At 42.8% G+C, this 16,644-nt stretch overlaps 1 protein-coding gene across 1 annotated transcript in view; it reads right to left on the bottom strand.

The window, feature by feature from the left end:
• Hmgxb3 (HMG-box containing 3) overlaps nucleotides 1-16,644 on the bottom strand; it is a 49,233-nt gene that overhangs the window by 13,484 nt on the left and 19,105 nt on the right. Inside the window, exons 8-13 of the mRNA XM_057788301.1 lie at nucleotides 13,787-13,944; nucleotides 13,555-13,652; nucleotides 11,914-12,012; nucleotides 10,564-10,710; nucleotides 2,686-2,987; nucleotides 1,864-1,991 (exon numbers count right to left, since the gene is read on the bottom strand). Of these exons, the coding sequence (XP_057644284.1) occupies nucleotides 1,864-1,991; nucleotides 2,686-2,987; nucleotides 10,564-10,710; nucleotides 11,914-12,012; nucleotides 13,555-13,652; nucleotides 13,787-13,944 (932 nt within the window). The remainder of the gene's footprint in view (nucleotides 1-1,863; nucleotides 1,992-2,685; nucleotides 2,988-10,563; nucleotides 10,711-11,913; nucleotides 12,013-13,554; nucleotides 13,653-13,786; nucleotides 13,945-16,644) is intronic.

Below are 16,644 nucleotides of genomic sequence, written 5' to 3'. Positions count from 1 at the left end.
TCCTTGAAGATACCTTGTCAGTTATTAATGGCTCTTTGTTAGGTTTTTGTGCCCAAAAACTGACCAATGGTTTCAGAAACTACCTTATCCTATGCCCTTCTTACCTAATCCCAAGATGAAAGGACACAAACTCCCCTGATTATGGCATTTCCCCTTTAAAAAATTCTACTTTTTTTTCTTTACACTTCCTGCACCCACCATGCTGGGATGCTGGAAAAGTGTTGGCCCAAACTTGAGCTTGAATAAAAAACCCTCATGTAATTTGCATCGGAAATCCAGCTCCATGAATTCATTTGGGGACCAGAAACTTGGTCATAACACTACCAAATGAAGTGAGTTCAACTATAAAGGAACAAAACAAGAGGCTTGACTGTTTCAGGACTCAGTGCATGTCTAAGAGGAAACTCACAGAATACCAACAAAGAACAGTTACTCTATGTAACTTCTCTTTTCTTCTTCTTTTTCAAGACAGGTTTTCTCCATGTGGCTCTGGTTGTCCTCAAACTCACAGAGATCTCTCTGCTTTTGCCTTTCAAATGCTGGGCACTCTATGCAAATTTAAAGAATTTTACTTAAAATATATACAATCCTGAGCACTGGCCTACATAGATTACACTGGAGAAAAATGGGCACTTTAAGTTTGGGACACAAAATAATATTAAGTGCTAACTGACAATGTAAGACTTCACAAGGTGGTGGTGGCGCATGCCTTTAATCCCAGCACTAGGGAGGCAGAGGCAGGTGGATCTCTTTGAGTTTGAGTGCAACCTGGTCTACAAGAGCCAGTTCCAGGACAGGCTCCAAAACTACAGAGAAACCTTGTCTAGACAAAAAGCAACTACATCTTAATCTTCAGCACAAATTTTACATGTCAATTCAGTATTCACACTCTCACAATTGGTACATGGGTTTTGTTGTGTCTTTGAGGTTCAAAAACAGTTTTAATTGTGTGTTTAAAGAAAAACATCAGGGCAGGAAGCTGTAAATCTCAGAGCTGCCCACAGAGACTGAAGAAGAGGGAAAAGCCAAGCCCGTGTAAACTGACGTGGAGGTTGGCCAACTACAAGTCGGATAAGCAACTGTATGTGGAGGAGAGCTTTAGGCAGAGAGTAAGGAAGCCCAAAGCACCAGAGAAGGCAAGTTTCGAAAAGGGAAGAGAAAAGCTGTGTATGGTTTAATAGTGCTGAATAAAGGGGAGAGTAAAAATACAGAATTTCCACTTTTGAGAATTTGCCCAAAAGAAAGAAAGGCACACAAATTATTTAATTATAAGCAAGACTATAAAGTGGAATACAAACATCTTTATTAAATGGTTGCTTCTCTACTTGCTGGTAGAGATGACGACGGTGTGGTGCTAAATTACAGTAGCATGTTCCACAATACCCAGCCCGCTCCACCTCTGTTCAAAGAAAACCTAGAATGTTCTCTAGCTCCTGATGTTCTGTAGACAATGAATGGGTCTGAGGATCAGAGAGGCGGGAACACTGCCATCTTTTAAACTTGTCTGCATTGACCGGCCTTTCTACAACTAAGATTTGGGCTTTGTTTTGAGACAGGGTCTTGTTACGTAGGCCTGGCTGGCCAAGTACTCACTATGTGACCAGGCTGGACCCAAACTCACAGAGCTCCACCTGCCTGCCTCATAAGTGCTGCGATTAAACGTATGTTCAGAGTTGTTACTTTTAAACTAAGGACTCCAGAGAAGGGTCTCACCTGAGGAAACTGACTGGGGCTGAGGTAATCAGGAAAAAGACTGCTTCTTCAGAAGCTGCTAAGAATAGATGCAGTGCACAGAGGGGCAAAGCTACAATCAATATCAAAACTTGTTCTGGGGTGGTAAGGACAGAGAAGGCTAGCACCTACCTGTGTAGATGTCCATGAAGCTGTGCAGGGCCAAACAATGAGGGTTCAGACACATCTTCACCTGAGCAGTCACCACCTGCAGCCGGTTAGCTGTCAGGAGCCAGCATTCCTGAGGCCCAGCCAGAGAGCTAAAAGCCAGAACAAAAACCAGGAGGGAAGTCAGTCTCTTTCTGCAAGTGACAGGCTTGTACTCAGAAGCAAAATTCTCCAGACTTTACTGCAACCAACAAAAGGTGCTGGAGCTGTATTTCCAAGACTGTCTAGCTGAACGTCTCCATTTCATTGGGATCTGGGCTGTGAAATTGTACTTACAAGGTGATCTGACTCTCAAGTTGTTATATGGCTGAAAACTCCAAAGCTGCACTGGGCAGGCCAGACATAATCTAAATCCTAGGCTGGTGACAACAAGTTTTAGGCATCTCTAAAACTGCCAATTCAAGAAAAAAAAAAGTTAAAAAAAATTATTTATTTATTTGTAAGTGGTATGGTTTGCCTGCATGTATGTATGTACACCATGTGTGTGCTGTCTGGTGCCCATGGAGAAAAGGGCATCAGATCCTTTGGAACTAGAGTTACAGATAGTTGTGAGCGGCCATGCGGGTGATGGGAAATGAAGCTGGGTCTTTTACAAGAGCAAAAATTGCTCTTAATCTTTGAGCAAACTCTCCAGTCCCTGATTGCTAATTATTTTACCATTAGCAATTGAGAAGGTAAAGGAAACGTAAGAAAAGCACAAGGTATAACTGTAAAGCTGTCTGAAGAAAGAGGCAACGTGAGCCAAGTGGGACGGGGCAGCTAGAGGCAGGGTGAGGTGGTGCTTACTTTTGTCCCCCCTTGAATAATGGGCTGCTACAGAGAAGGCACTGCGTGGATGGAGACTCATAATAATTCGACCAAGAGGTCTGCTCGATGGTGACTGTCTCCTCACTCACGTTGGACAGGATAAGTCGAGAGCTGTTTAGTTCATGAATCAAGGCGAAGACCTCAGCCAGCTCCGACTCGTTCTCAGGAATCTGCAGGACTTTTCGCAGCAGCTGCAGCGTGGACTGACGCTGGATCTCCCTTTGGGCTGTGTTCAGGGCTTCTGTGGTACTTGGCACATCTGGGTGTGGTGAGCTCGCCTCCTGAGAAAGGAGTGGATCAAATTATTAAGCAGGGGTAGAGAGACAGCCTCAGCCCAAAGCCATCATTCTGCAAAGAGGAGAGGGATGGGCCCATGCCTGGGGTGGGAAAAAAAAGTTCCTATCAGTTAAGTTCAGCTAATAACTCCCCACGCCACTAAAAGCTCTCTGGAGCTCAATTTTTCTATCAACAAAACACATCTTCTAATCTTTCGAAACCACTGTACAGATTGAGATACTGCGCAAGTCAATCAGCAAAGTGACTGTAATTCAGTGAGGACCCATTGATGCCTAAATATGTAAAAAGTCTTTGTCTTTAATTCTGTGTGGCTTCAGGGCCAAAGGGAGTGTTATACATTACTGTGGTGTGGAAGGTCCTTCTGTCTATGTGTTGCTTTTATTGGTTAATTAAGAGTTATAGGGGAACAGAGCTAGACAGGGAAAACTAAAACAGAATGCTGGGAGAAAGGAGGCAGAGTCAGGGAGAAGCCATGGAGCTGTCGCCAGAGAGACGTGCTGAAACTTTGCTGATGGGCCATGACCGCGTCGTGATATACAGATTAATAGAAATGGGTTAAATTAATATGTAAGAGTTAGCCAATAAGAAGCTAGAGCTAATGGGCTGAGCAGTGATTTAATTAACACAGTTTCTGTGTGATTTTTTGGGGGCTGGGCAGTCAGGAACCAGCAAGCGGCCTCCTCCTACACTACTGGGACAAGGTTCTCAGGTAGACATCTCCTCTGTGTTCCCTGAGTGCATTCCTTCACTATCGCTCTTCAGTCATTTGGAACCACCTCTGGATGTGATGGTGTTTGCACAGAAATTTAACTGAGGAGGGAATATCTACCTGAAAGTATGCATGTAGATCCCCCTTCCAACCCACAGGCTAGAGTGCTACACTGAATGAAAAGGGGAAAAGGAGACTAGAGAGAAGGCTCAGCGGGTAAAGACACTTGCCATGCTAACTGTGACAACTGGAGTCTGATCCCAGGAATCCGCATGGTGAAAGGAGAGAATAGATCCCATAAGCTATAAGGTGCCAGTCTGCCAAACACTAGCATCATCTTGATCTGCCAACATCCCCATGGCACAGCCTTAGGCTACTCTGTTACCAAGCCTTTCTTGCCATAAACTATGCCCCTTAAACCAAACCTTAAACAAAATAAAGCTACTCTCTTTCTTCCCTCTCTCTCTCTTTGGTAGTGGTGGTGGGGGAGACCAGTGCTGTGGGAACTCATTCAGCCAATAGCCTTTAAGATATCAGCCCACTTGGGCATCATCTCTTATACTATAAATGCAGCCATAAAGTTTGCGTGTTCAGTCTCTTGGCTACTGGACTCCGTTCCTGTTCCCCACTCGTGCAGGACTGCTGACCTGTGAGTCTCCCCCTAAATAAAAAATCCTTTATTATACTGCATTCTGAGCTAGTGTGGGATTACTTTATTGTGTCCATCTACAAATGGCACCCAATGTGGGCAACTACATCCATGTAAAACCCAAGAGAACTTGGAAAGGAATTCTAGACACAAAAGAACAGAGTTTAACGCAGCTTCTTGGCAACTGCATTTTCTTTTCTTTCTTTCTTTCTTTTCTTTCTTTCTTTCTTTCTTTCTTTCTTTCTTTCTTTCTTTCTTTCTTTCTTTCTTTCTTTCTTTCTTTCTTTTGATGGGCTCTGTTTGCTGGTGGCGAGCAGGAGCACCACAGCTCCTTTAAAAAGTTTCTTGATTCATCTTTAGTGGCAAAAACTGCATAGCTTCTTTAAAAAGGGCTTCCTGGTTTGTGTTGGCAGAATGATCTCTGGCTCTTTCAGGAGGTCCTGCACTTAAATAGGATCTATGAGCAGCATGTTACAAACTGCTTTATTGAAACACAGACACCCTGCATCCCTGGAGCTGGGGTGGAGAGCATGGCTTGTAGAGCTGACAGTAAATGGACCTCCGCCATGTTAGACTGGAAGGAACCAAAAGGCAAGCAGCCTTGGTTCTAGCCACGCCTGCTTATCAAAAAAAAAAAAAAAAAAAAAAAAAAGGCACTCCTGGTCAAAAAATAATTACAGATATGCAATAAAGACAGCATTCAGATGAAAAAGACTTCTGAATGGGTCACAGTGCTGGACAAATGTACATAGTTTTGGGAGAGGAAAAAAGTATAGACAGTTACAATATAAGAGTATAGACAGTCATAGATTAAAGGAGTAAAGATGATAAAATAAATATTAAACTTGTAGAAAAAGTAACAGAGTAAGAAAAATATGCCACATAAAGATGGAATATATAGGGCTGGATATATATGGCTCAGTGGTTAAGAGCACTGATTGACTGATTGTTCTTCCAGAGGTCCTGAGTTCAATTCCCAGCAACCATATGGTGGCTCATAACCACCCGTAATAAGATCTAGTGTCAACTTCTGGCCGACAGGAGGAACACATGCAGGCAGAACACTGTATACATAATAAATAAATAAATCTTTTTTTAAAAAAGGATGGAATATATACAGAGAGTTTGGATTATGTATACTATTGTGTGGTTTGTTTTTTTTTTTACTATGAATGAGCTAAGTACAGAGAGACATTTCATTGTATGAGCTACTAAGCTAAACAAATATATATACTTTAAAGATATCTTGACTTCAAAATTTGGGTCTAAGGATACACTGCTTTGGAAAAGAGGTTCTGCTTTTGTTTCCATAGAGGATGTGAACCTGTGGATTCCTTCCAGACTAATGTGGTTTGATGGACCAAGACACCCTGAAAAGTCTTCAAGAACCCTAAAAATACTTTGCCCAAAAAACAGCAGGAAGCAGTTTGGAGAAAACTATGCCCAAATTCCCAAAATGATTGTTTATAAATATCTGTTTACATTTAAAGGGGGATATGCTATAGAGATGAATACTTTGTATTGGTATGGATTTTGGTTTAATGATACAAATTTGAGGTCAATTTTGTTATATATATTTCTGCTCTTGATTAAGGTATTGTGTTTGTGCAGCTCATTTTAAAATGTAATGTATAATTAAAAAATACAAGTTAATAGTTATCTATAATAGTCAATCTTATAGTCATGTTAGGTTTTCTAGATGTACAGAGATATATTTCAGATGGATATTCTTCAAATCTTTCAAAGACTTACAGAATATGACATTTAAATGTTTTAAGAACTGAGGACTTTTCATGACAATTAGACACATCTGCTCCTGGCAGCACAGATTTACTTTGAAGAGGCTCCTTATGGAGTTTGTTAGCCATTTGGGCAAAACACTGCTCTTGCCTGGACTGCTTGATGTTATGCTGTATGAACTGGACATTCAGGACCTACAGAAAAATGACTGCTGAACTTGCCTAAATGTAAGACAGTCCTTCGGGGTTCCTGGCTCATGAAAGAGTCTGTCAGACATTCTGCAGGACACAGAAGAAAGTAACTGACAAACTGCCAATATAGGTCAAACTGTCTTTGAAATTTCCTGCTTCATGGAAAAGTCTACTAGATACTATGAGCCTGTAGGCTGAAGATGGATGCTCCAAAAATACAGAAAATCTTTTGGTGACTGTCCAGGCAGCAAGATGTCTCTGTCAATTCTAGAGTTTTGGAATTTGCTTACAATGTACTTTCTGTTTACTTAGGTAATATTATATCCTTCTGGAGTTTTTGATGGGGTTGAAGAATAGATAGTTATAATTATAGTTTCCCTTAGTTAGGATAAAAGATAAAGTAGATACAAACATTGTAAATGTAATTTTTGTTTGTTACCTGTTTTGTATATGTAATTTTACTATGTTAAAGTTAAAACCTTCCTTTTTATTTGGGCAGAAAAGGGAAATGGTGTGGGAAGTCCTTCTATACATGTGCTGCTTTTATTGGTTAATGAATAAAGCTGCTTTGGCCTACAGCAGGGCAGAATAGAGCTAGGTGGGAAAACTAAACTGAATGCTGGGAGAAAGTAGGTAGAGTCAGAGAGACATCATGTAGCTGTCTAAGTAGAAAGACGCCTGGTTGCCAGCCAGAACCTTACTGGTAAACCACGAGCCTTGTGGCAATACACAGAATAATAGAAATGGGTTAATTTAACATGTAAGAGCTAGCTAAAAATATGCTTAAACTACTGGCCAAACAGTGTTGTAAAAGTTTCTATGTGAAGCCGGGCGGTGGTGGCGCATGCCTTTAATCCCAGCACTCGGGAGGCAGAGGCAGGTGGATCTCTCTGAGTTCCAGGCCAGCCTGGTCTACAAGAGCTAGTTCCAGGACAGGAACCAAAAGCTACGGAGAAACCCTGTATCGAAAATTAAAAAAAAAGAAAAGAAAAGAAAAAAAAAGTTTCTGTGTGATTATTTCAGGGCTGGATGGCTGGGAAACGAACAAGCAGCCTTCACCTACAGAGCAGGGTTTCTCTGTGTAACCCTGGCTAGCCTCACACTCCAGAGATTCATCTGCCTACATGGCCTACCACACCAGGTCTCTTTCTTCCTTTAAGCTGTTTCTTGTCAGGTCACAGCAATGAGAGAAGTAACTAATACAGTCACTGTCCCCTCATTGGTGAGGACAGGCACCTACTTGCCTATTCTTCAAACAAGCAAGAGACCTGTGTCACAATCATCTTTAGAAGCTAACTGCAGAGTAACAAGAGTGTGTTTTCTTTACTAAGAGCACTCTGCCTCCCTGTCTGTAAACCTAGGGTTGACTTTCTCCTGCACTAGACTGTAAGCTCTTCAGGAAAGGGGCCAGATGACAGTCACTTCTGAACACCTGGCTCATATGGCATTAAACATATGCTTGAGAAATGAATGAATAACAGCAAAAGAAGTAAGATCAGGACAGGCCGTCCTGGAAGGTTATGTATTCCCTGCTGTGATGACATTGAGCCCACACTATCTCTCTGGAACCAGAGACAAGGAGAGAAAGGACTGAAGGCCACAGCAGCCAAAAAAGGGTACAGTTTTAATTACAAGAGCTGCAAACAAAGTGCAAAGAGAATGTACTGCCACCTGGGGGCTCCAAAGGCTATACAAAAATGTTCTAGTGTCTGACCAGTTTAATTTTTCTCAACACACATGTGTATTGAGACTCTAGAGTAGGATGTGGAGAAAACTTCAATGCCTGTCTAGAAGAAGAAATATGTTCTGTAGGAAGCTGAGGGAAGCAGGCAACACAGGGCACAATCAGTTCCATGAAAAGAGGAGCACAATGCACGCTCACAGAATCCAGGACAGAAAGTTCACTTCCGGTGAGGGATTGTGGTAGAGCAAGAGAACCAGAGGAAGGCTATAGATCGACGTTCCCACAGCAAGCCTTTAGAGTAGACTCCTGGAAGCTCAAGGAAACATTCCCTTGGGCTTCTGGTTCTCCGAGTAAAATGCTGATTTTTAATTTAGCTCACCTCCCTCTTTTGTTTTACTAATGGGAAACTAAATCTCAGAAGTTAAGCTTCCAACTCAGTCAGGACTCTCAGTTCTCAATCTTAATAGCATCTCATTCCCAAATTAGTTCCACTCCCCTTTCTCACAAGGTCAGTGACCCTGAATATACCTCAGGCTGGAAACAGATGTGGAGACCAGAGAGCAAAGCTCATCACCATAAAGGCTCCCTCCATATGCAGAGGGAACTTGAGGCCTGAAGCAGCTTCCTAATCTTTATAGTCTTAACTATACTCCCCAATACTCCCTAATCTATTAAGTCTCCTCTTTTTTTTCTTTTTCTTTTTCATTTTTGAGACAGGGTTTCTCTGTAGCTTTGGAGTCTGTTCTGGAACTAGCTCTTGTAGACCAGGCTGGCCTCGAACTCAGAGAGATCCACCTGCCTCTGCCTCCCAAGTGCTGGGATTAAAGGCATGCGCCACAACTGCCTGACCATTTCGGATTTTTTTTTTTTTTAAAAAAGATCTATTTCGCCGGGCGGTGGTGGCGCACGCCTTTAATCCCAGCACTCGGGAGGCAGAGGCAGGCGGATCTCTGTGAGTTCGAGACCAGCCTGGTCTACAAGAGCTAGTTCCAGGACAGGCTCCAAAACCACAGAGAAACCCTGTCTCGAAAAACCAAAAAAAAAAAAAAAAAAAAAAAAAAAAAAAAAGATCTATTTCTTTTTACTTTATGTGTTTAGATGTTCTGCCATATATATATCTAGCAAGCGCCTGTAGAGGCCAGAAAAGGGCACCTGGAGCTGGACCTGGAGTTACAGCTGCCATGTGGACACTGGGAATTGAACTCAGGCCCTCAGACCCTCTGCAAGTGCACTCAATACTTCTAAACTCTAAATTCTCTCTAAATTCTGTCTCCCTTTTCAAATAACTTTCCCAATATGGCTTTCCTATCTGACTCCTGCCACCCTAAAATACCTTCTCTAGCCAATGGAAAACTCTTTACTTTCCATGTTGGTCACTGGCTGGGGCTGTAGCTTAGTGAACAGCTCTTGCCTGGCCTCTAGGGAGCTCTGGGTTTGATTCCCACCATGACAAGAAAAATAAAACAGCAACAAAAATAAAATAAACCCCAAACCTAAGATGTTTGTTTTTGAGCATGTCTTCTCTGGCCATCAAAATTCTGTTCTTCTTTAGAGATACAATTTGGACCTGGAGTGGCCATACTTCATCTTTGATTCTTAACCTGCTCTAAGTGACACTCCCATTCCCCCTCACTTGTCTTGGGGCTGGCAGTGACTTCAGAAGGAATAAATCAACTTTCAGGTCTGAGCTAGGTTTCTGTAATATTTGAATGCTTGTTTGGCAGTTGGTGAAACTTGGGAAGGACTAGGAGGTGTGGCCTTGTTGGAGGACATGTCACTGAGGGTGGGCTTTGAGGTTTCAAAAGTATACACTATTCCCAGTAAGCTCTCTGTCTTGTGGTTGCTTTCCTAACATGTAAGCTTTCAACATCATGCCATCATGCTCCCTGACATGACAGTTATGGACTAACTCTCTGAAACTATAAGCAAGCCACCAATTAAATGCTTTCTTTTTTAAGTTGCCCTGGTGGTGGAGCTTTGTCACAGCAATAGAACTGTCCTAAGACAGTCTCTCATGCTCGTCTAGGTAAGGCCTTGATGTGTCCTTCTTTTCAGTGCTTGAACTCTTGGGTCTCAGTGGTCAATGTGTAGTCAACAAGACACAAAGTTCATGTATTAAGTAATCCCAAGTCACATACTAATGGAACTTAAAAGGATGTGGTTTCAAATGGATTAATTCATGAATGGATTAACTGTGGCTTAGTTATGAAGCAAGCTCCCTCTGGCTCCTCATTCTGTCTTAGATGCCCTCGACCATGTCATGATACAGTGAGACTTGATACATGATACACCCCATGCCAAGCACATACCAACCAGCACCATGTTCTCGACTTCTTGGCCTCCAAAACTGTAAAGTGCACAACCTACTTCTATGTTAAGCTATCCATCCAGGATATTTTGTTAGAGAAACAGAAAATAGACTAGGACATGGATCAACTTTGGCACTGAGGACAAGGCCCAGAGGAGGCATTTTGTCAAGTTCAGAACATACAACCTGGTCCCAAATCCTGACTCTAACCACCTAATCATGTACTAGAATCCAAAGCACAACTCAAGTCTAAGGCAAGTATTTGGGGAAGGAACTCACGGGCTTCGTGGTTTTCTCAGTCCTGTCTTTGGCAAGGTTAAAACCACAGCTGGGACAAATCCGAGGTTTATGCCGGTTGGTGTAGACATAGCTACAAGAAGGATTTTTGCACTTTCCCCGTCCTCTTGATGTAGCCAGGCCCAAATCCTACAAAAGGGAGACCCATGTTTAAACTCATAAACAAAACCCTGCCTCACAAAAAGGGAGGGGCAGATGGTTCAGCAGTGAAAGCACCCGCAAGCAAAATGATCAAAGTTCAGAACCCCAGCTTCCAAATAAATGTCAGGTAAGCACAGCAGCTCCCCTATAATTCCAGCAATGGAAGGCAGAGCTGGGCTTCCCAGAACAAGCTCACTAGCCAGTGATCATGGTATCTGACTGAAAACTTACCTCAAGAATAAGATGAAGAGCAATTGAGGGAAGTGTTAACATCAACCTTCAGCACTCATATACATATGCACGCATGCACCCACAGGCAAATGCACGAACACACTTTCAAGGCTGGCTAGGCTAGGGCTAAAGAGTGAGCTCAAGGCCAGGCTAAAAAGCTTAGTGAGACTTGTCTCAAAATCTTAAAAAGTGCTGGGAATGACAGTACTGGAGTGCTTGCCGAGCACGTGAGGTTATGGGTTCAATCCCCAGCTCCATAAACAGTACAGAAATGGAGGGTAGGGAAACCCTTGTGGGGAGGCTACAGGAGCCACATGAGCTGCTTTATCAGCACACTTCTTAAATCCATGATGATTTGTATTTGATGTTTGCTCTCTCTCTCTCTCTCTCTCTCTCTCTCTCTCTCTCTCTCTCCTGGAACTCACTTTGACCTGGGATTAAAGGCATGCGCTACCACCGCCTAGCCCCTTTCTTTCTTTGATTTTATGTATGCAGGTATTTTGCCTGCATGTCTGTCTGTGCACCACTGCGTATGTGACTGGTGCCTTTGGAGGCCAGAAACTATCAGATTCCCTGGGACTGGAGTTACTAATAGCTGTGAGTCACCATGTGGGTGTTGGGAACTGAATAAGGTCCTCTGGATGAGCAGCCAGTGCTCTTAAGCACTGAGCCGTCTCTCCAGCTCCGGACCCACTTTCTATGCTAACATTCCAACTCTGATCTCTACTTAGTCTTAACAAAAATGTCCTGGCTCATACTTTGTATCTACCTGAAACAAACAAACCAATATAACTCAGCGGATTCACCCAGCAACCATCATTTGTACCAGCAATGGGGTATTTAACACCAGTCATTCCTTTCTGACCTTGCTGAGCTCATTCTCTGCTATTGCTCCTGGCTCCTACAAACCTTCAACCACAAAAATCAAAACAACTTCCCACCACCAGGGTGCACACTTACCAATGTGACAGTGCAGCTGTATTTGTATGGAGGAAACACATCTGGCTTGACCTCCACAACTTTGACCTCAGGTGTCCTGCTGCTTGAGCAATTTGATAGCTGTGGATTAGAACAAATCAGTGTTGTTCTATACCTTAGGCAAAATCCTCAGATTCTGGGCCCTAAAATAACCTGAAATAATTCCTGAGGAAACTATAGACTCATGCTCCAAATGCACTCTCAGGAATGCTCACTGATGATCACCAGTACAAAGACTGAACATCGGATTCAAGTTTATGGGCCACTACATTTCAGATCAGGTTTACAGTTGCTTTGGGGCAATACAATTGTAATAGCTATCCATATAGACACACAATTGAATACTGTTACTGTTATAATTTAAGAAGTGGCACGAGAGAGAAAGACACCATGCAACAGAGCTCATGTGCAGGGGTTTTTTACTGGGGGAAAGGGAATAGAAAAAGGGGGGGGGGATTGGCCTCTGGGGACAGAACAGTAGAAGAGAGGAGAGGCAGAGAGAGGGAGGAGGGAGGCAGAGGGAGAGACAGGTAGAGAAGCAGAGAGACAGAGAAAGACAGGAAGAGAGAAAGAGACACCTTCTTTGTATCTGATTTACCAGGAGACACAGGTGGTTGATTACTGACTGAGGGCAGTCAAAAGTAAAAAGTGAAACAGAACAAATTTGTACCAAACTGGTACGACTGTCTTCCTGAGAAGGCAAGGAAAAGTGACAGGGGAAAGATCACCAGGGCCAGATGGAAACAGGAGCTGAGTAACTAGAAAGAAAGGGAGAACCGGTGTGTGCTGAACAAGAGGAAGCTGCCTTCTCCATCTGACCCTCACGTTGCAGCAAACAAACAGGACATTTAGAGAGGGAGAACAGACAGAAAAAAAGGGGAGAACTCTTTCTCGGTTTCCTGATTGCCTGATCCAAGGAATACTGAGGCCAGATTTGATTTGAAAGGAGCTGTCGTGGGTCTCCAAAAGACATCCTAATGAGAACGAGGTGAAATAGCCAGCTATTCCTGGACTTGGCCAGCACCCCAGCTTTCTCAGGTCCCTCAAAGATTGTGATGCCCCCAGGCCAGCACGAAGCAGAGTCTCAAGAATACAACATCGTCATCCCCGCCTCACCTGCTACCCCTAATTCCTCACCTTTTTATGATAAGCAAAAGGGAGGAATGTTAGTATTCAGGTGTTTGCACTGGCCTGCCCTTGGGGTCCTGACACTTTTGCACATGTGTGCACATGTGGCAGGAGCACGCATGTTGAGGCTAGAGGACAATTCAAGAGTTGATGCCCTCCTTCTACCATGTAGGTCCTGCAGACTGAACAAGTCTTCAGGTTTAACAGCAAGTGCTGAGCCAGCTTGCTGGCACTGGGTCACATGTTAACAGGTGATTCTGGGTAAAGATTTTATGGGTATTCATCAAATTACTTTTATTTTTGTATATTTCAAATCTATATCTAAATAAAAGGCTTAAAAGCTTAAAATAGAAAATAAAATTCCATTTTTTAAATTAACATCCCACAGACCTATCATGTAGAAACTGGTGTCTATCTTTTGTCTATGCCCTTTGACTCTGAAACATTAAACACAGTGACCAGATTTCCAGTGCTCCTCTTGGGATTGGGTCTTACCTTTACTTCACCAGTGCTGGATGGCTGCTGGATGGGTTGGCCCAGCTGTTTCAGTGTGCTTGGCTTCAGGCCACAAGTTCTCACAGAGGGTGTCTTATCTGAGAGAACCAGAAGTCAACCTGGTGATTCAAAGCATTCAGCTTCCCCAGCTCTCCCCTCCCCATTTTCCACCACCCCACCTGGATCCTTACCATCAGACAGTCCCTCCCACCAGGTCTCAACTAGCTCTTACCCAAGGGGAAAGCCTGTCTGGCCCTGGGCAGTTCCATGCTGCTTCCCCGTCCCACACTTGCTGGGGCTGGCAGTATTGCTCTCATAGGTCTTGCTGCAGCCAGTAATGAGGGTTTGCCCCGTGGTCTGCCTTTGGGTACAGTGGTGAAAAGGTCAATTCTGGAGAGGGGTAGGAAAAAAAACAACAACAACCATGAAAAGTCAGAAAATTTGGACAAAGTACAGCATGATTAATAAAAGCCCAGAGACAGAAATTGGGGCTCAACCTGAAGGTCAGAAAAGCAAAGCAGCTCTTACCTCTACCTCAATCTGAAATAGTGATCCTGCCTCCAGGAATCTCAGAATGAGACTGTGTGTGAGAGCTGTCTCCTCCCATTTTATATTTCTCTATAGGGCTGGGATTAAAGGCGTGCACCACTACTGCCCAGTTTCTATGGCAAACCAGTGTGGCTACTGGAAATAAAGGTGTGTGTCACCAGTGCCTGGTCGGTTAAGCTGACCAGTGCAGCTGTTTTACTCTCTGAACTTCAGGCAAGCTTTATTTATTAAAATACAATTGAAACATCACTACAACAAAGGAAGGAAAACAAAGTATAATATCCAAATTAATGACTAAGCCAGTAGGCTTTAGACAAATTGAATTCAAATTTAGCCTTTATAGGTTGGGCGGTGGTGGCACACACCTTTAATCCCAGCACTTGGGAGGCAGAGGCAGGTGGATCTCTGCGAGTTCGAGGACAACCTGGTCTATAAGAGCTAGTTCTAGAACAGGCTCCAAAGCAACACAGAGAGACCCTGTCTCGAAAAACAAAACAAAACAACAACAACAAAAAAAAAACCCAACAAATTTAGCCTTTATAAATCTGTAGGGCTCTAGGCAAGCAATTTTACTCCTGTTAACCTACAGTTTTTAAACACAAAATGAGAAGTAAATATCTATATCAGTCAGCACAAAGACACAAATTAAATGAGTATTGTGGTGTACCACTAAAATCCTAGAAGAAGATAAGGGATTCAAGTCATCTTCAGCTACTCAGTGAGTCCGAGGCTAACCTAGGCTACATGAAACTCTATCTCAAAAACCAAATAAATAAATAATATAAAGTATAGAGAAGTATCTACAGTATGTAATAGCAAAAGGCATTATAGTTATAACGTATAATTTGCTTCTAGTTAGGACAGTACTACTTGAAGTCTATCAAGCTCCCACATGAGGGCAGCAAAGACATCTTGGCTAATACACCTCATCACCTGTTCTTAATTTCTGCAGTGCCAGTGTTAAGCACAAGGGCTGAATCATGGAAAGCCCGATAGTCAGCTCCTAAAGAGATGCGTGTCCCATGCATGTCCCAAATACCAGTCCAAAGGCCACAGCTTCATGCTTTAGTATACTAAACTATCTCCAAAGTAGACTTGCTTAAGGGAAAAGAGGGATGGATTTAGAAGTACACCAACTATGCTAGTATAGGAGCTGAAGAGATCCAGTAGCTAGCATTTGCTGCTCTTGAAAAGGACCCAGGTTCTATCCCTGCACCCACATGGTGGCTAACAACTATCAGTAACACCAGTTTCAAAGACCTGATGCCCTCTTCTGGTGTCCGCAGACACCAGGCAGAACACATGGTTCACAGACATACATGCAGGCAAATACCGGCACACACACAATAAAAATAAATCCTTTAAAAAAGCAAGTAGGAAATACATGCATACATAAACGTGCTTGTTTAAAATTAACTCTACACAGTAGAGAATTGGAAATATTGACTATCCCTGGGAAATAATGACTACATAATGGGACAGAGAGAAGATTTTAAAAAATATTTCTTATACTTTTAAAATATGAGCTATGTGAAAAAATTTTCTAGTCATTCAATCAAAAAAAAAAAACCATTATAAATCCCAATAGAAACCATATGTGGGGAGCTGAAGAAATGGCTCAGCATTTAAGAGAACTGGCTTTTTTTCCCTAGAGTTCCGAGTTCAATTCCCAGTGCCCATATGGCAGCTCCAAGACTGGACACCCTCATACCGATATACATGCACAGCAATGCACATAAGCTAAAAATAAATAAATTATTTCTTTTAAAAAAAGAAACCACATGTGGAACTACGATACTCTGCAGAGGCCGATTCCCCAGGGGAGGAGGCTGTCCTGTGTATGCCAAGATGTTTAGTAGTTCTTCCCCACTTAGGCACTAGCAGCAAACCTGCTGTGCCTACCCAGGCTATCCCCAGCTGTGACAATCAAAATACCTCCCAACACTGCCAAAACATCTCTGGTGGGAAAAGCTCTTCCCAGCTGAGAACTACTGAGATGAGCAAGGAGTCTTTAGTTACAGAACACGACAGATTCTGGGGCGCTACATTTAGAAGCCACTTAAGCCTCTAAGAAAGGAGGGGAGAGAAAAAGCCCAAACTTACTGACTTTCTATTTGGAAGATAACAGTCTGAATGCTTTAAAAGCAATCTTTCCTAGTCTATGAGATACTGTTTTTCATTTATTTTTTTTTTAATATCCAACTCAAGGTTTTTCAGAACTAATCAAGAGACATCAGGTGACTATGTCAAAGATCAAACAGAAGCCAGAGATGGCCAGGACTCACTGAGTCTGACCACTAGCCACGGAATCCTACCAAAGGATCCCAAAGTAAGTCCTCTTTCATATCCTGTATTCTGGATTGGTACCACATGGTGGTTTTTTTTGCTTTTGCTTTTTAATCTCTGACCACATCCTGTACCACTGCTTTAGGAAGACTGACAAGAAAAGATGTGCAAGGAGTATAATAGCAACGTATGGATGGCAGAGCGTGAGGGAAAGGTAAATCACACCGTGTCTCTCGGGCTCTGCTGCCTCTCTTG

Source organism: Chionomys nivalis, chromosome 14 (genome assembly GCF_950005125.1).
Source record: "Chionomys nivalis chromosome 14, mChiNiv1.1, whole genome shotgun sequence".
NCBI lineage: Eukaryota > Metazoa > Chordata > Mammalia > Rodentia > Cricetidae > Chionomys > Chionomys nivalis.
This window is presented reverse-complemented; position numbering and strand designations above follow the sequence as displayed.